The following is a 20068-nucleotide window of genomic DNA, read 5'->3' as shown; positions in this document are numbered from 1 at the left end:
TCCTTCTGGAGGCTGTAATGGACAATCTGTTTCTTTTTTTTCCCGGCTCGTAGGGGTGGCTGCATTCCTTGGCTCATGGCCCCATACCACTCTGACCTCTGCTTCCTGTCACATCTTTTCGGACTCTAATCCTCCTGCCTCCCTCCTATAAGGAAACTTGTGATTACATTGGATCCACTTGACTAATCTAGGATAATCTCCCTAGCTCAGGACCTTTAATTTAATCACGCCTGTAAAGACCCTTTGCCATGTAAGGTAACATATTCACAGATTTCAGGGATTAGAAGGTGGACACCTTTGGGGCCATTATTTTGTCCACCACAGGTGGCTCACTTGGGACCCCGAGGAGCCCAGGTGAGGTATTGTGGCATAGAGGTAACCAGTGCAGCAGAGATGGGGCAGGATGAAAGGCTTCCAGGAAAGGAGCTTTAAGGTGGAGAGAACACAGCTCAGGGAATGGGTTGAAGTGGTGGATTTCCAGCATATTGGTGCCCTCTCTAAAGAAAATAGAACAACTGGGCTGACCACATCAGCAGTCACCTATCCAAAGAGCAGGAAATCCAGTCATTGCACAGTCCCAACCCAAGAGAACCTAGGGTGTCTTATGTGGGTCTGAGGACCCTTCTCCACCAACACCATGAAGTCACAGATGCCACATCTCCCCAAACGTCTATAAGTTCTTAGAGATGGGAAGAGGAAAGGAGAGGGACTCAGAGAAGTGGGGGCTTATCGGGGGCCCTTCTGTATTACAGAGAAATAAAGACACGAGAGCCAATGTATTTGTGATTCTCCCCATGTCCATCATCCATTCAGAACAACCCTGCAAGTTGGCATCTTAGAAAACGTCATTTGGGATTCCTACAAAAGGAGAGGCAAGAGAGATTCTGGACATTCTTCCTCCCCCTCTGTTTAGGACACATGTTCCTAAAGGAAAGCAGGTCTCACTGGAGACCAGTGTCCAGGGCAGGACAGTGAGTGGGGTGGTGTCACTGCTTTAGAGGAAACACGGCCAATGCATCCAAGAGTTAGTCTTTAAATGTGGAATTAGAGCACTGACAATGCCCAATTATTTTGCTCATTAAGATGACTGGTCTGGACTGGACTGACCATTCTCCAATTAACTCCTTGGCACTTGGCTATAATAATGATTGAACTCACTCATTTGACTCCCATTTTGGCTGTAAGAGCAGATGCAAATAAGCTGATTCTACATCATTCGAACACTCTTTTCTCACCAAGAATAAAGGATTTTGCTTCTTCCAGGGGCTTTAGATGCCTTTGCAAGTAGAATGGACCTGATGGGCAAAGGCGTTGGCCTGACAAATGTATTTGGCTCAAATCCTGGCTCTGTCATTTGTTTCTGGGGGAATTTGGGCCTGTGACATATTCTCTCCTTTATGTGGGAGGAAAGAGGATCACCTGGGTCTAAGGGACCCTGCCCCACTCACACTGGCCCCTTTTCTTTGGGTGTGGTGTGGGGCCATTGGGGACCAGACATGCCCCCTACTCCCCCTGATACTGGGAATCCAGCATTCTTCATGAAGGGTGGGGCAAGGGGCTAGGACAGGAAGCGCTTAGAAAGGGCAAGTGGGTCTCATTAAAGAAGGTTTAAACTTTTCAAATAGTCATGTTATGGTGTGGTTTTCCTGTGTCCAAATAACAGTGGGGTTTTTTGGTTGTTGTTTTTTTGTTTTTGTTTATATCAGTGACCAGAGTATAAAGGTGTACCACAGAACATTTGTTTGGTCTGATGATATGTTTTTAAATGAGAAAATATTAAAAATTGGAAGATTTTCTGTAGAAATCTGATTTCTCACTTCTGAACGACTGGAACTGCACCAGGCCTGGATTCTTGTGTGGCCTGGAGCTGTGTGGTGGTTCAGTCTGAATGAGGACCTACATTCACCCCACCAGGCATCCATACTTACTTTAACTGCTTCTCCTGTCCATGATTATTTGGGACTCTTGCAGGAGAATGCTCTCCAGGGTCTCTCAAACTGGGTATAATCTGGGCAGGGCTGTGGGCTCCCAGGACAGGATCATTCATATCCTTCTTCTCTCCCCCAGTGCCTGTTAACAAGTTCTGGCACAGAGAAGGCAATGGCCAACAGAATGTATCTCACTTCCCCTTCCTGTGCTACTTGCGATTTTTCAGAGATGCATCTTTTTCCCTTGTCTGAGCCTGGGGCACCTGTCCTCTTATTGGTCCGTTAAGGCTGTCACTCAAGCTGTGTCTTCCAATAGGTGAACAGGCTGTAAAATATCAATGGGTCTGCTTCCCAGCACCAGCAAGTCCAAAGGGAAGATCATTAGAATTCGTGATGCTGAGTCTACCATATCCAGATAACATGAAAGCCAGGAGGGGCTGCAAATTAATAAACCTTTCCCATGTGAGCTGGCAGCTGGGCCTTCTCCTCTGCTCTGGTCTGGGTTTGCACATGACTAACTGCAGGCTCGAGGGATTTGCATTAGCAGATCATAAGTAAAAATCCCATTAAAATGACAGTCTCCTCATCGTTATGATCCCTTTTCAAGAGGTACAGTGGATTGCCAGGGCATTTCTTGGGGTTGCCTGGTAATGGATTTACTTGGCAGTCCATATACCCTGGCAAAGGCCTTCTGAGGTGTAGGGCAAAGGGGTGGGCTTTTTGGAAGCACTCAGCTCCTCCATGACAACTACCACACTCCCTGGGCACACACCTGAAGAGCTATGTGGAAGCCCGCCCACCTATCACGCCCTGGTTTCCATGCCAACAAGTAGCATCTGTCATGTGATTGATCTCCTGGCTGTGGAAAGAGAAGTGGAAGACCCTGATTCTATCACAACCCCTGCTACTGGCCCCACTGAATGGCCTGGCCTGAGTTACATTTGCTTAAATGTGATACATTTTATGAACATCATACTAGCATTCCTCACATTTGCATCCCTCAAATTCTTAGTCTTCTATTGAATAACAAAATGCTTTGATTGTGGTCCATTCTTTGGGGATAAATTACCAACTCAATAACATGATATAAAAAGCCTCTTGGCATTAAATTCCCACCTGCTCCTCCAAACTGGGGTCCTAACACCTGTTGAAACTGTACCCAAGCCCTGTGTCCCTGTCTTTTGAAGTAAAAGGCTTTTGCTTTCGTCTCTCAGGCCTCCCCTGAGTCTTAAAAGAATCCCTAAGGTGGGCCAGGAATTTAAAAACACACAAAACATTAGACTGCCTTAAAAGAGTTAATGATTAGGAATGTGAAGATGTAGAAACAAAGAAGAGCTGTTGGGCCAGGAAACTGGTAACAGCTGAGACTATAAACCACCCACATAGCAGAGTCACCAGACCCACCAGGTGAAAACTGCTGACCAAGAGCACATAGACCCCAGACTGGTTGAAACCAGAAGATTGGTGATGCTTGAAACTTCACCTTGATGCCAACCAATCTGAGAACTGTGCACGAGCTGATCATGTATGCTGAGGGCCCCTCCCTCACACTGCCTTTAAAAACTCTTCCCTGAAAGCCATCAAGGGGTTCGGGTCTTTTGAGCATGAGCTGCCCATTCTCCTTTCTTGGCACCCTGCAATAAACGCTGTGTTTTCCTTCACCAAAACCTGTGTCAGTAGATTGGCTTTACTGCATGCAGGAGAGAGGACCCAAGTCCAGGTTCCGTAACACTGTCAACACCTTCCCCTTCCACCCCGTCCTTGTGCCCTGACACACAGAAAGCTTACAGTCCCCTGAAGATGGCCCTCCTAGTCATTCCTTGCCAGCTACCTGGCTCCATACCTCTGAGCCCTCCCACCCTTCCCAGTGGCAGGTGCCCCTGGAATGGGTTCCCACAAACTCCCCCTACCTGGCCCTCTGCCTTCTGTCCCAGCACACATCACATAGCACTGTACATAGGATTGTACACTGTCTGTTTATGTGTTTGTTTGCCCCATTATCATGGATACTTCCAGAGAGCAGAGGCTTTAGTTTAGCTGCAGAGCCTGGCACACAGTTTATGCTCCGAATAAATGAGGTCCCATCAGGCAGTAGAACATTTATTATGCTTTGGAATCCCTAAGGTGGGCCAGGAATTTGAATACACACAATACATTAGACTGGCTTGAGCCCTTTCTGGCCAAGGCCAGGAAGTTTTGTAATAGTTACAGAGCCACTGGTGGTAAAGTCAGTGAGATCTTTGAAATAATATATTATCAAGATCAAAGCCGAACGTTTGAGACCCAGAGAGTAAAAATGGCAAAATTTTAGAATTTTAAAGTGTTCCATAAAAATGGATCAAACAATCAATTAATCACCAGGAGGTTTTAAAAGATCTCAATTTTCCTTTTCTTCTTCCCTCTCTCCCTCCCTCACTCCATTTCTCCTTTCTTTTGATCTCAGTATCCCTTCATCATTATGCCAACTTTTACTGGGCACCAACTGTGTGCTCAGGGCTACCATTTGCACTGAGAATTTGGAGAGAGTAAGACACAGTCCTGCCCACCAGGATCTCAGCACCAAGTGAGCAGAGAGGAAGGACAAATGGGTCACTAGGATAGAGTAAGTATTGGGGAATCTGGGAAGCATAGAGTCTGGGGAGCACAGAGGAGAGGCAAACTACTCACAGGGTGACCTGGGATGGCTTCCTGGGGAAGGATACTCTATCAGGTATACACAGTTTGGGCATCAAGTGATTTACTTCCAAGAAACTTCTGGTAAGTTTCTGTCTACATAGGGAGTTAAATAGGGGACAGAGAAAGCTGGGCTTGTCTGTATATACCACTGGATTGCTAGCATGAGTTTGGTGGAGGTTTCCTATATCCCACCCACTGTGGCTCCTTTCAGGGCATGAGCAGCTGTCCAAGTGAGCTGGGGCTTCTGGTCATCAATAGGCAGCCGTTACATTTTTAAATATTAATTGGTTTAGTAGAAGAATACTATAGACTGAATTATGTCCCTGCAAAATTCATATGTTGAAGCCCTAACCCCCAAACATAGCTGTATTTGGAGAAAGAGCCTAACCTTCATTAGGAGGTAATGAAGGTTAAATGAGGTCATAAGGATGGGGCCCTAATTCAATAGGGCTCATACCTTATAAGAAGAAGGAAATGTACCCAAGCTCTCTCCACCATGTGAGGACACAGTGAGAAGGCTGCTGTCTACAGCCAGAAAGAGGGCCCTCACGGTGGGGGGGATGGAATTGGCTGGCACCTTGATCTTGGAATTCCCAGCCTCTAGAACTGTTTAAGCCACCCAGGCTGTGGTATTTGGTTGTGGCAGCCCAAGCTAAGACAAGAAAGACTGAGCTTGAACAAAGTGAAGATTTGACAGTTTCATAGGGTTTCATCAAGACTATAAACATTTTGCAATTTGCATAATTCCTCTCTCTAAATTAATTTTAAATTAAAAAATAAAAACATTTAAAATTTTAATTAGCAAGTGCACCAAAGAGGCAGCCTAACATACGGAAAAAGCAGGTCCTAACCATGGTTTGCTGTGTGACCTTGGGCAGTTTACTGGACCGTGGTCTCCTGCCTCATATTATCCACCTGGCAGGACTGGGGCAGAGATGAGAATGAGCCACTCATGCAGCGTGCCTAGCACAGAGCAGGCACCCATGAATGGTAATAAATGAGATCAGAGTAGTTTGGAAGGTATTCAGTGACTCTCAGCCCCTCCTTCAATTCGCCACTTTGGGAACAGATTTCAGAATTCCTAAATTCACTATATTTTTTATCTATAGAACCAGAATTCGTTCCTCACCTATTTTAAATTCCAAACCCTGTGACTTCATTTGCCTGTATCAGTGCTTCTCAATCCCATCTTAGGAAATGCTGCAGGGCATCTATAATGATCTCAGCCAGTATAGCAATGTTTTTTTTATTGAAACCCCTCATGATATGGAATTTATTTTAATTTATCTCAATTCATATTACGTATTTATAAAAACATCCCATAGAAGCCAAATGGCATTTTAGAAGTTAGTTGAGAGGCTGCCGGGAAGTCAAACAATGTCAAGATAGCATCATTTCTGCAAGACCCAGAATTCCTAATTCAGAGGAACATATATTAATCCAGATGCCATATTTCCAAAACCCCGGGGTACAGCAGGATGGGATTTACTGAGAATGGACTAGGCAGTTGCCACAGGGCTCTCTCAAACATCTTTTGCATCAACCTGGCATCCTTGACCTTGTCACGCTGCCTGATGTTCCACCATTGAGACATTTCCTGAGGTTAATGAATCTCTGTCTTAAAGAGCATATGTCAGTACTTCTGTATGGAGGAAGCGGGGTAGCGATCATACCCATCTTGGTGGAAATGGGTTCCTTCTGGCATGCTTCCCAGTGACACACTCTGAGATCAGCCCCACTGGGGGTCTGAGGCTTAAGTAGAAAAGGGAGAGGGTGGGGTAGACACGGGTAATTGGGAAAGAGAAGGGAAAGGATTATGAAACGTTCAGCCCTAGACAAGATGAGGCAGGTGGCACCCACAGGGGGGTTTGGAGGGAGAAAAGAAGACTGGGGGCCCCAGAAGCTCCCAGAATATGGGTTGGGCAGAAAGAAAGCAAAAACGAGATGCAGTAGAATAAGCATCATTTCATCTCCTTCATTACGCAGCATCCACTCGATGACCCTCTTCCCTGCCGACTGCCACCCTCCCTTCTGACAATGTAAAGCCATTGAACAAAAATGCATGCCCCCCACCTTCAAATCTAAGCAAAGGCCAACTCTGGGCTTGCTGCACTGACACTTCTTCAGCGGCATGGCCGCCCAGAGAAGTACCACCTCCGCAATCTCAGCGCTGCACAGCCCTCCGAAACAGACACTTCAAAGCTTTTGATTCCAACCAGACACTTCATCTGTCATTGACAAGTACGACACAGCGGCCCTTGTGATCACAAGTCAGAAGGCCCTGGAGCGAGGCAGAGATTTTCCCACTTCAGAAAAGAACATGAACTGCTCACAGGGCACTGTGTCACTGATGACTTCAAAGTCCTCAGGTCCCTGTTCTCAACCTGTGTCACCAAAAGCGAGGCTGCACCGTCTCCCAAAGAGAGCATCAAAGAGGAGACACGGAGCGTTTATGACATCAATATGCGCTAACAAAGATCAGAAACTGGGCCTGGGGATGGAGAGGATCAGCTTCCCAGGACCTCTGCGCAGAGAAAGTCGACAAGATACACGCTGGCACCTACCGGGTGCGGGTTCTAGCCGGGAAGTGTGGCCCTCCCCACCTCCGACTGGTCTTTAAGGCTGCAGTTGCCATCCCGACTTTAAGATGCTGTGTGTTTCCCAGAGTTGATTTTCCCCCAAATCAGCAAGTAACCAGAACCGTGAGATGCCTACCCACTGCCACCATCCCTGGACTAACCAACCATCCCCGCACGCGGCTGAGCAGGGCGCAAGCGCGCTGTGAGCGCCATACCTGGTCCAGCTTCCAGTGGAACTCCGCGGGGCGGAAGGTGTCTGCCTGGTCGAAATCCTTGCGCAAGAGGAAGACAAGGCGGCAGTTGTGCACGTACAGGGCGTAGTGGTGCCGGTTCATTTCTGAAAAGCAGAAAGAGGATTTGAGGGGTTCCAGATTCCCTGTGCTGATCTCCACTCCATCACTTAGCACACCTCAGAAAACAAAGAAACAGGCATTCCGATTTTCTCTTTTACAACTGGGTCTAATAAATAGTTCTAGAACACACATAGTGGAGCTCTCTGAAATGAAAGAGGAAGATTCAAGAAAGCTCACAGCAAAACTTCTGCTGAGAAGCCATTTGGGCTTTAAATGCCAACCTAACTTATACTCAGATACTGCATCAGATCCTGGATAAAATTACATAGGTTCACAAGCTCTTTTGTTGTTTTTTACATATACTTCTGGGAGGGTCAAAGGGCCTCTCTGACAATCACATCAGCCACTCTGGGTTCCTTTAACATAGCTGGATTCTCCCGGAGTTCTGGGCTTTTATTTTATTTCACCAGGCTTGCCAACAGCAACCACAGAGCATGTCTCCTTTTCTGCCTAATCTGTGTGCAGTGAAGGAAAGCCGCCTCACTTTTAGTTGCTGGGAGGAGGGGACATTGATTTCCCAGTGTTAGACATGGTTCCCTGAATTTCCAAAGCAATGAATAAATACTTCTTTCCCCATACACAGACAACAGATGGGACTTTTCTCTCCCCTGATAAAAAAACTTCCTTTCCCGCTTAAAAAAAAAAAATCACACCATGGGTCCCAGCCATGATGTCCTATAGTCACAAGATAACAGCCCTGGGAAGGTGAGGAGCTGTTCTTCGACCAGTACTCAGAGGACTCACACATTGTAGCACACACAGAAATCTAATATGATGCACATGTTTCATAAATACTGGGCTAATGAGCAGGTGACCAGATACAGCAGAAAGAGCATGGGCCCTAGATTCAGAGAGACTTGGGGTGGAGCTGTATCTCTAGATGATGCTGAGAAAGTTAGTCAGCCTCTTAGAGGCTCGATTTCCTTCACTGTATCATGACGGGATGCTGGGCTGTCCTGATGTATCATGAGAATAGGATATTGTGATTGATTCTTGCACATCCTTTAGAAACCTTGCCCGTGGAGGTATGAGTGGGAGGAATCAACACCAGTCCCACTTCTAGACATGGGCTTTCAGTTGGTTTCAGCCCAATAAGCTCATGAAAAGCCCCCTGCCACAGCGAGTGGTTCAGGACCCAGGCCCGAGTTCAGTAGCGCAGCCCATTCTCCTGGCCATGGGGCTTCTGTCACGAAAGTGACTCAAGTCAGGCCAGTGATTCTGGAGCTGTTCTGAGTAGTTCTGGGAAAGAACTCTCTATCTCTTAGCAGGAAGCACATAGAAGAGACCGCCACCTCTCTCTAGAAGTTGCAGTATATAACTGGGAAGCTTGGAGCTGCTGCAGTCATATTTGCTAACATGAAATTGATAGACATATGGCAGCAGATCTGAAAAATTGCAGAGAAAAGGACCCAGCACCTTGATCACACTTTACCTGAAGCTGTTTAGCTCTGTTAGTTACAAGAACCCTACATTCCTGTTATTATTTTGATTTTTAATCATCTGATATCGGTTTGATCTGTATTTCCTGTTCCTTGTAACTGAAAGCATCTTAATTGATACAATGAGGAAATGTGTGTAAAGCATCTGCCCAGAACAGATGCTCAATGACTGTTAGTTATTACAAGGACTATGACACTGCCTCGTGACCATGATGACATAACAAAATAGTATCAGATGCCGTTTTCACAAAAGCGTTACCGTTATTCAGGATGCAACCAAAGGATGGAAGGAAGGAGAATGTTTAGTTGCCAAGTGTTGTAGGTTTGGTCAAGGCCAATGTTCGGGTGACCACTCCACCTCTGCACTGATGAAACACCCAGGTCTGGTTATGGGGATTTTACTAAATACTTCTTGTTTCCCTCACTATTGCTTAAGCTGATTTCCTATAGTTTCTGCTGATAGCTATCAGAAAGATATAGAAAGCAGATTTCTCCCCTTCAGCTTCATTTGGAGTCAGGAGAGGTTGTGGTGAAGAGGTGGAAGAAGAATGAAAGGACAGATCTCATGGGAGTAACTCCTGGCCTCCCTCCAGAGGGTCCTCCCTCCCCCGCCCTCCGTTAGCTGCGTCCCTGGGGTCACCACCCACACCAGGGTAACTGGCTCTTCACTGTGCTGGTAACATGATACACTCAGAAATCAGCTTCACTTCTTTCCCTGTCCCTGGCAACTCCCCTCCGTTTCTTTGCCCACGTCTCTGGCAGATCCTAATGTATTCTGGTCACTTTCAGATGTTAAAATAGTCCGTAAGTGTTCTCTCCAGATCAAACACCAGTGTCTCATCAGTTAAAAGATCTTCGCTCCTCAGCCTCGCCCCGTGGCTTGGTGGGCGCCCGTGGGGAAAGGATGAGGAAGGTGTGTTCTTTGACTCTTCCTTCATTCCCCGAACCTCCTCCAGCTCCAGTCATGGTCAGGGGCAGGGGAAAGCAGCTAAGAAGGAAAGAAGTGGAGTCTCTTTAAAGAAGCAGTGAAGTTTCTCATTTTCCCAGGGATGTCCAGTGTCCTCTGTCACGTGGGTGTCTACATATGGGCTGCTTCAGGGGTGCACTGGCTGGGTTTTGGAGAGGCTCTGCAGAGATCCCCCCATGACCACGGAAGTGGGTTTGGGCCCCGGTGAAATATGATTTTAGCCCTCCTCTAAACCCATAAGAAAGGGCCTGTTCTAATCTTTACATAGGAATTGATCTGATAAGTGAGGCAGTCCTTCCTGGGACATTAGTGCCAGCTTCAATCCCACCTTTCTTGGCACTTACCTCTCCATTCCTGGTGTAAGTGATGTTTCCATGGTTGACACCTTTCATGATTCCTCTCAGCTCCTGCCCTCCCTTGGTCACTTCTCCCTCCCGCCCACATCTCCTCCTCCTGATGGATCCCCTCTTCCTGGCATGCAGACCTCTTGGCTGTAGCTGTGACCATTTCTGGTTGCCCACTTGGTTCCCATGATTAGAACAGAAACATCTGTGTTCCGCCAAATTGTAGTAGGGCTGCCCCTGCTCCACTGCCCCTCTCTTCTCACCCCACTGCTGAGGCAGCCTCCATCAGCCTCTTGCCTTCACACCCCCTGGGCAAGAGTCAAGTCCAGCTTTCATGTACCCTAAACTCCTGGGACATGAGTCAAACTTCCCCAGAGCTCTCCTGGGCTCTGCTCCAACACCAGCCTGGAGCAGATGTACAAGTGTTTGCAGCTCAGCCAACAGGCAGCTGGGAGTGAGATTCCCACCTCCTCTCTACCTCAGACAACCTCGGTCTCTCTGAGCGGTTTTCTGGGCATCTCTGGAAGTGTGGGAGTGTTTCTTTCCCAGCAGGCTGGGGGACCACCCCAGCACTCTCTAGCAGGCTGGCACCTCTGCCTCTGTCATCTGGTGATTGCTGGACCAGGTTGGCCCCTCTGTCTTGGAAAGCCCTGTATGAAAGTAGCTAGCACTACAGGTGGCACGTATCATTCAGATGAAACGCAGAGTTAGCAAGAGAGCTGCATGCCAGAAAGAAGGGGTCCTACAGGAGGAGCAGATGTGTGTTGGGAGAGAAGTTTCTAAGACAGGGCAGGAAAGAAACTGCTCACACCAGGAACGGAAAGAAAAGGGCCAACAAAGATGGTGTTGGAGGGGGCACCAGTGCCTCACGCAGTATCCTTGCGGTAGAGCCATTGCTGGGTATTCAGCTAACCTTGTTTCCTTTGCTCCTAGACACGTAGCTTAACTCACATCACTGCTTCTCCCACGGTTAGGTGGAGCCTTGGGAACAAATTCTGGCCCAGAAAGTGTGAGTAGAAGTGAGGTACACCGCTTTCTGGTCTAGCTAATAAAACCCTTCTGTGTTCAACCCTCTATTCTAACTTTCTGTTCTGTGGTTGAAAAGGGCAGCGATAAATAATTGAAGTACCTTGAGTCCCTGAATGTCTGAGCAAAGCTAAGCGACGTCATTACCCAGCCCCACCTGGGGTTGCTGGACAATGGCAGGAGGAAAAACTGATGAAAGGCTGTTAGTCATCGAGATGCTTCCTGTTGGTGGTGAGAGTGGTTTTCTTTCTTTCTGAAAACTGCAATTAGCCCTTGGCGACTAATCAATTCTGCTCTCCAACTATTAATAAATTACTTCATGATAGGCCAGCATTGGTAAGTTTTAATTAGTGGGCAAGACAGAAACGAGAGCAATTTTCACTAAGGGCGACTTGGTAATTTACGTCGATAGCCTTCCTAACATTTATATTCTTTGACTCAGTAATTCAGCTTCTGGTCAGGAAATAATGAGAAGCGTCCATACAGGTATATACAAGAATGCTTATTATATAGTACAAGAATGCCTATTACAGCATTGTTTTGTTTGCATTTAAAAGGAGACAATCTAAATGTCTAACAAAAGGGAGCCAATTAAATGAAGTACAATAAAGCCTAATGACAGAAGACTGTCATGTAATTCTTATTTTTAAAGAACATTTTATCACGTAGAGAAATGATCTGGATATATGTAATGTTATTTAAGAGAAACATAACATAATGGTATCACATGTATTATAAAAATAGATGGAAAACTGTAACAACATTCTACATATACATAGAAGTAAAAATAAGATTTCATTTGGTAGTGAAATATACCAACTGTTAACAGAAAATCCCTCCAAGTATTAGAATTTTAGGTGACTTTTGTATTCTTTTATACTCTTCTGTGTTTTTTAGGCTGCCCGTTATAAACATGTGTAGCTTTTATAACTTGGCCATTTTTCTGACATATAAAAGCTCTAATCGAGTTTTAATTTGTTCCTGATAATTTTTTATTTAGGGCAAGGAGATATCTATAGGTATTTTTTTAAGGCAGAGAAATTAGAGGAAAATTTTCCGCATCTTTTCTTGTGCCAGCGTTGAACTGATTTGCAAAGGGTTACTTTATACTGAGCCCAAAGCTGAGCAGCTCCAGAACCTGTGGGTTGGAGGGGCGGACATGCCTGTTCGGGGTGCTGCTCTGATGAAAGTGAGGCATCATCATCTAATGCAGAGTTTTCAGCCATGGCTGCACAAAAGAATCGCCCAGACTCTGACTTCCTGAGCTGGGGCAGGGCCCTGGCATCTAGGTACTTCTACAAGGTCGCCAGGTTATTCTAGTGCAGAGCAGGGTTAAGAGCCGCTGGTCTAGTAGCGTGGACCTGAAACGCGGGCCGGAGGAGCTACGGCCAAGTCTGTTCCTTTGATAATCAGTTGTGTTATCCTTGGCCAGTTGCTCAACCTTTCATATTCTAATTTCCTCCTGTGTAAGCCAGATGTCTATATGTGTCAGGCCTGCCTCCCAGGGGTGTTTGATACATTTCAGAAAGGACTCTATGTGTGTGGGCGCTAACTCCAGCCAGGGCTACTTTGCATACATCTGTGTACTCCTAAGCCATTGTCTCCTGGATGCTGGCCCTGGATCAAGGAGGGGACAGCCCACCAGACACTGCGAAGATGGGGCCCCAGGCTGATTCCTGCGGTCCTGGGCTGAGCTCTGGACCCAGGCCCAAACCTCAGTGCCACCTTAAGCGTGTCTACAGCGTCCTTCCTGTACGAAGGACCAGGAAAACAAATCCTTGGCACTGGCTCTGACACAGAGTCACCATATGACTGGGAAAAGCTGGGCAACTCCCCCCGCTTCCGTTTCTGTATCTAGAAAATACATTGGCTTTTACCACAAATATTGATTGAAACAGGAAATGTGGGGTCCTGGTAGTTGTATAATGTGGAATAAAACTAGAAATAATAATGATTATGACAATAACAACATCAGGTTAATTAGTCGAGCACAGATTTTTTATCTGAAGCTGCTAAGGGATTTCATACCTTATTTCATGTTTATTTTCCCCATTCTACATACGGGGAGACTAAGGCTCAGTGAGATTAGCAACTCCTCAATTTTCCTTAAGTAGTGGAAAAGCTGCCATGGGAACTCTGGCTGTTGAGCAGCAAAGCTGAACGGTCAGCCATTCTTCTATCCTGTCTTCTCACTGCACTATCAGCTGTAGTGTAGAGTAGTTATTTATTTGGGGTATTTTAACAAGAGGAGCATTTGAAATGGGAAAAGGTGGACTTATAATTTAAGATAGACATAACATTTTCATAAGATATCAGAGTATTTGTGTGTGTGTGTGTGTGTGTTTGCATGTGGGGTGGTGTGTGTGTGTGTGTGTTTGCATGTGGGGTGTGGTGACCAGAGCATAGCGATGGAGTTAGCTAGATCTAAGCTTACATTCCAGTTCTGATACTTACCAGCTGAATAACTTGGGACAAGTTACTTAAAGTCTCAGGGATGTTTCCTTATCCTTAAAACAGGAAACACAATAATGCTTTTGTAAAATTGTTTGTAGAGATGTGAGGCACTGTTTAGAATAGGAAGAGCTAACACAGATTAGACTTCCGGTGCGTCAGGTGCTGTTCCATTGCACTATACATACAATGTCATTTAATGCTGGTAAAAACCCTATGAGGTAGATAATACTATAATGCCCATTTTATAGACTAAGAAAGTGAGGCACAGAGAGGTTAACCCACTTGCCCGAGATCACACAGCCAATAAGTGGTGGAGTGGTTTTTTTTTGCGGTACGCGGGCCTCTCACTGTTGTGGCCCCTCCCATTGCGGAGCACAGGCTCCGGACGCGCAGGCTCAGCGGCCATGGCTCACGGGCCCAGCCTCTCCGCGGCATGTGGGATCTTCCCGGATCGGGGCACGAACCCGTGTCCCCTGCATCGGCAGGCGGACTCCCAACCACTGCGCCACCAGGGAAGCCCATGGTGGTAGAGTGTTTTTAACCACCAAGCTGTGAACTGCCTTACACAGGCTCCGCAAGATGAAAACTGCCTAGCAAAGCTTAGCTATCATCGTCATGCACAGCAGTGATTTTCAAACTGCTGTTGTAAATTAGCAGGACCCTTCCATTGAAAATAAACTTCTGGAAATCTGTCTATATATTGATATAATACCGTGAAGGTAGAGCTGCTTTGCTTGAAGTAAGGATGAAGCCTCCTCCCCCAACCCCACCTCATATAGCAGCCCTAAGTTACTTCTGGGGACACTGGGGTTCTGAAGAACCCAGTCTGAAAACCACGAATCCCAGCTTTTTGACTCTTTGTGTCTGTACCCTGCCTCCCTTTCCTGGTCCTGCTCTACCCCAAGGCGAGGAAATCATCAGCCAGAAAAACAGAGACCAGAATATTTTCCCAGGGCCCCCGTCACACTCCCGCTTTTCTCCCCCACCCTTGGTGGCCGTGGCCGTGCCGGACCAGCTGGGACAGAGGGGGCAGATGCCAGGAGGAAATGCAAGACTCACCCGTTTTATCTGAGTTGCAGAGGATGGTTTCCTTCTCAGCTCTCACACCAGGGCTGGGGCCATGCTTCATCCACATGGTGATAGTGAACTGATCCGTCAGGTTCTTGGGTACAACCCCGTCAGGAATCTTGGCACCCTGCCTGCCGTCGAACTTGAAGATCATCTCGCTGCTGTCCACCAGCAGTCCTGCGGTCCAGTTGGTGGCGGCGCTGGGGGACGGCAAGAGGTCGATGATGCCAGAAGAGGCTCCTGCAGGGGATGGGGACAGAAGGAACAAAGGGTCATTCCTCCCAGGGTGGGTGTCCTCACGTTCTATTTTCTGCTCCTGGGTCAGCATGAACTACTCGGCGTACTTACCCAGAGCTAGGTGCTCAGCCCGAGCTAGGTGACTCGGGAAAAGAAGGGTTAAATGCCATCCTTGCCCGTGTTGCTTACCGTCGGCTTGCAGAGGCATCAGTAACTTACAGACAAAAGTATTGCATGTGGGAGGACAGAGTGCAATTAACTATTATACAAGAAAAAAGTGCTGGAGGAATTTAGAGAAATGAGATCACCCTAGGGGTTTCGATAAGCAGACAAGGGTCCTGGAGAAGGCCAGGGTTGGATTCGGATCGATGGATTCATTCACGCGCTCATCCATCCGTTACCCTGTCAGCCATTTATTGAGCACCAGTCGGGTGCCAAGACCCCTGCTGGGTGCCGGCGACGTAAACGTGAATCAGCACAGTCTCTGACCTGGAGGAGCTCAGACCCAACACATCGACAGACAACTGGGATGCAGTGTGATCAGAGCTGTGACGGGGAAAGTTCAGGTCCTGACCCCGCGAGAAAGAGTATGAGTCACTTTGCACTCACCACGCTTTTTTCCAACCATTCGTTTAGGCCAAATGGTATAGCAGTTGAGAACACGGGTTTTGAAATCAGCAGAACCTGAACCTGATGCCTGGTGGCAGCCTGGCTTGCTAGCCTTGTGACTGTGACCAGTGACCTCACCTTTCCGACTCTCCACCCCCTTCTCTGCCACTTGCCCTCCCAGCTGTTGTGGGAATTGAATAAGAGACAGCACCTGCACTTGGGGCAGCATGCTTGGCACGCGGTGAGCGGAGCTCACTCCTCGTTAGCTATAACCCTGTCGTTATTGTTAGAGCTGTTATTATTTCTGCTACCACTGTGATTCCAGGCTAAGGATATCCTGAGGCCGTGGGAGTGCCATAGACAGATTTGTGTCTTGGGAGAATCACACCAACAGCTTTGTGGAGGGCGGAGCTGTGTGAGCCCGCAAGGCTGGCCCAGAAGACAGGATGGCCCAGCTGGGAGGATAACTGGGCCGCCACGGACTTCCCACTGAAGCTCAGGTGCTGCCAGCAGTGTTCTCTGCATCCTTACGTCCCACAGAGGGGCAGGGCTCAGCTACTCAGGGGAGGAGGAAGGTCAGGGGCTTCCTGATACCAGGAAACAAGAGCCAGGGAGTCCAAAGTATGCTCGGTGCAGGGGACCAAGTGTGTGTGGGCTCCCACCTGGCACAGCACTGACCCGGCAGTCGTAAATGGGTTTAATGGACAGTGGGTGTGTGTATTACCTGCCATTTGTCTGGGATCATTGGACTTCTGAATTCGGTATATCAGGGCCTCATGTCACCTAGGGGCTGCGTTTCAGAGTCAGCCACTACAAACATCTACAGTTAAAATGACACATGAAACTCCCTCAGGAAGGTACCATATTGGAAACCGATGTACTTCTTTGAAAATGTTTAACCTAGCCAGTTCTCCCTGCAGCCTTGGAACAGATGCCCATGGGTTTGCAGCTGAAAGCTGGCTGTGTGACACATCTGTATCCTTAGAGCAGATGCTCTGCTTAGCCCTGTGAGGAGCTCGCCCTGGGAAAGGCCTCTGGGACCTGCAGTGACTGAGATGTGGCGGGGTGGGAGGTGGGAGTGGAGATTCCGGTTTCTTAATTTACGATCACCCTGCAGCTATGCTCATCAAGGGGAAGCGTGGGCAGCGTCGACTACGTTATTAATGCGTTTTTCTTGGGGCTTTTGCCTGGTAGCGTGCCATGTTTATAACTGCCTTTTCTTCTACCCAGTGCCTCCGTGAGATGCTTCCGGGCATTACCCAATGCTCGCATGAGCCTGTTCCTCCAGCCTCTTGTTCATGCCCCCCACCTCTCATCAATATTACTTGTTCTCCTATAATCCTTGAGACTTACTTGATGTCCATTTTACTTATCTGATTAGCTAATTCACACTAATGTTTTAACGACTAACAAAGCCTTAAAGGTTATCACCCTCCATAGGTATTTGAAAGAAGAACTCTATCAAGGTGGTAGCAGGTAGAGATTTGGGGGTGGCTGGGGAATGGGAGATATGTAGTCTTTGGACCAAGTTCATCTGCCTAGGACTCCCCAGAATAATGCAACCTGGCAACAGCTGCTCTGCCCCATGAGTGAGTTGGCTCAGACACCAGGATTTGTCCAGCATGACGACAGCTGGTGACTAGGGCTCACAGGGAATGTGTTGGTTCCCAAAATTTCAGGTGGCCAGCGAGACGCAGGCTGAGCGCCCAGGGCTCCTGACTTCTAGCTCAAGCCAGAGCAGCCAACACAATCTAGCAGGGCCCAGTACAGGGCCCACACAGAGCCGCAGGCCTGAGCATGGGGGAATCAGGGCAGGGCTGACAGGGCTCAGAACTCCACCCTTTGAGGTTCCTTTTTTTTTTTGTGGTACGCGGGCCTCTCACTGTTGTGGCCTCTCCCGTTGTGGAGCACAGGCTCCGGACGCGCCGGCTCAGTGGCCGTGACTCACGGGCCCAGCCGCTCCGCGGCATGTGGGATCTTCCCGGACCGGGGCACGAACCCGTGCCACCTGCATCGGCAGGCGGACTCTCAACCACTGTGCCACCAGGGAAGCCCCTACACGCTTTTTTATATTCTTTTCCATTATGGTTTGTCACAGGGTATTGAAAATAGTTCCCTGTGCTATACAGTAGGACCTTGTTGTTTATCCTTTCTATAGGTAATAGCTCACATCTGCTAACCCCAAGCTCCCACTCTATCCCTCCTCCACACCTCCCTTACTCCTTGGCCACTGCAAGTCTGTTTTCTATGTCTGTGAGTCTGTAAATAAGTTCATTTGTGTCATATTTCAGATTCCACATATAAGTGATATCATATGGTATTTGTCTTTCTCTTTCGGACTTCACCTAGTACGATAATCTCTAGGTCCATCCATGTTGCTGCAAATGGCATTATTTCATTCTTTTTTATGGCTGAGTAACATTCCATTATATATACGTACCACATCTTCTTTATCCATTCATCTGTCAATGGACGTTTAGGTTGTTTCTATATCTTGGCTATTGTAAATAGTGCTGCTATGAACATAGCGGTGCATGTATATTTTTGAATTATAATTTTGACAGACCTTTATTCTTAGTTTCCTTGGAACATTTTATTGGGCACTGAGTGAGTGTCAGACCTGAATTAAATACTTCAATGCTTTTTCTTAGTTACTCATCAATGTGGTGAATACGATCACGATTCCAGTTTACAGATAAGAAACTTGAAGCTCAGCGAGCCTAGAATCACACCAGCTAGTAAGGGGACCCGTCATCAGGGTTTGCCAGCCCTGAAGCCCACACTCCCGCTGCACCACCCCAATCAACCTGGAGGGAGATCTTGCAACCTACTGCACATTTTAAAAAATTGAAGTATAGTTGATTTATAAAATTGTGTTAGTTTCAGGTTACAGCAAAGTGATTTGGTTATACATATATTCATATGTATATATTTGTATACTTTTTTCGATGCTTTTCCATTATAGTTTATTACAGAATAGTGAATATAGTTCCCTGTGCTATAGAGTAAATCGTGTTGTTTATCTATTTTATATATGGTAGTGTGCATCTGTTAATCCCATACTCCCAATATATCCCTACCCACCCCCAACCTCCTACACATCTTACAAACATGGAAACTGAGGCCCAGAGAGGGGAAATGACTTGACCAGGATCACACAGCCACTCAGCTAGCTAGAGGCAAGCCCAGCTCTCAGACCCCCAGCAATGTTCTTTCTATCACACAGCATAGTGTCCTGCCAAGCCCAGCCCAGTTTTCGGGACCCCACCTCCCTGGACAGGTGGCTGTCCACAGAGAGGCATGTGCCTTGGCAAGGTCATCGTGTGGAGCTCTGTGTCTTCCCTGGTGAGGGGAGCAGCGTGCCACCCTACCTGACCCACAGATGTTGCCTCCTGGGAAGCATCACTCTGCATTTTACCAGATGGTGCGGGCTTTCACAGACTCAACAGATTGTATTTCATTTTTTCAGTGCACTTAAATAAACTGAGAGAGATTTTCCTTTCTCCTGAAGTTCTCGCTCCTCTCCCCAAAGGATCCCACGGAAAGCACTGCGTAAACAGGATGCATAACTCAGAAAGGTGGAACAGCAACATCTGCACATCAGTGTGTATTTTTTTTTCTTTTTTTTTGCGGTACGCGGGCCTCTTACTGTTGTGGTCTCTCCTGTTGCGGAGCACAGGCTCCGGACACGCAGGCCCAGCGGCCATGGCTCAACCAGAGGTGAGGTCTGGTTTGAAGTCCCTGAGCCCCATCAGGGTGGGGAAGCATCTCTGAGTCAGCAAGTAGATAAAGACAGGGGTGACTTAGGCAGATTTCAGGACACACGGTGGAGCGAGAGCCCACATGGAGCCTGGGGACAGTGGTCACCGTCTGGACCTCTTAATTGCTGGGTTTGCACGCTGCTTTGGGTGCCTTGGTGAGGGCAGAGTGTCCTTAGCATTTCACGGTAGGCCTGTGGCAATGGTGACAGACATGGAGCCTCAGCCATGCCTCCTCATGGTCCATCATGGGGCAGGGGAAAGGATGGCAAGAAGAAGAGGGTCTCAGGGGAGAGGAACCATTGTGCTCAAGGACACAGGCCTCATTCTATAGAGTATTCTCACGATTAGCAATAGCAACTCCACGTTACTTCATTAAATGCTTATGTAATGTCTAAGTTATGCCAGGCACTGTGGTGAGAATGGAGCAACGAACCAGATAGAAATGGGCCCTACCTCTAGTCACCCAGTAGAAAGTCTTTTAGTTTTGGCATGTGGAAGAGTTCATTGCTAGAGAGTCTCAGGGGAAGCCAGGGAGGCCCTCTTGACAAAGGCTGTACTTGAACTACATGACGATAGAAAGCATTCTGTTCTCAACATACTTTTCTGACCCACTGATGGCACTTGGCC

The 20068-nt window shown here is 47.5% G+C and overlaps 1 protein-coding gene across 1 annotated transcript in view; it reads right to left on the bottom strand.

Annotated features, from left to right (window-relative positions):
* CLSTN2 (calsyntenin 2) overlaps nucleotides 1-20068 on the bottom strand; it is a 638322-nt gene that overhangs the window by 80473 nt on the left and 537781 nt on the right. Inside the window, exons 7-8 of the mRNA XM_027091653.1 lie at nucleotides 14826-15074; nucleotides 7399-7520 (exon numbers count right to left, since the gene is read on the bottom strand). Coding sequence (XP_026947454.1) covers nucleotides 7399-7520; nucleotides 14826-15074 — 371 coding nt within the window. The remainder of the gene's footprint in view (nucleotides 1-7398; nucleotides 7521-14825; nucleotides 15075-20068) is intronic.

The sequence above is a fragment of the Aethalodelphis obliquidens genome, unplaced genomic scaffold (genome assembly GCF_003676395.1).
Source record: "Aethalodelphis obliquidens isolate GAN/ISIS:26980383/991018 unplaced genomic scaffold, ASM367639v1 scaffold72, whole genome shotgun sequence".
Taxonomy (NCBI): Eukaryota; Metazoa; Chordata; class Mammalia; order Artiodactyla; family Delphinidae; genus Aethalodelphis; species Aethalodelphis obliquidens.
This window is presented reverse-complemented; position numbering and strand designations above follow the sequence as displayed.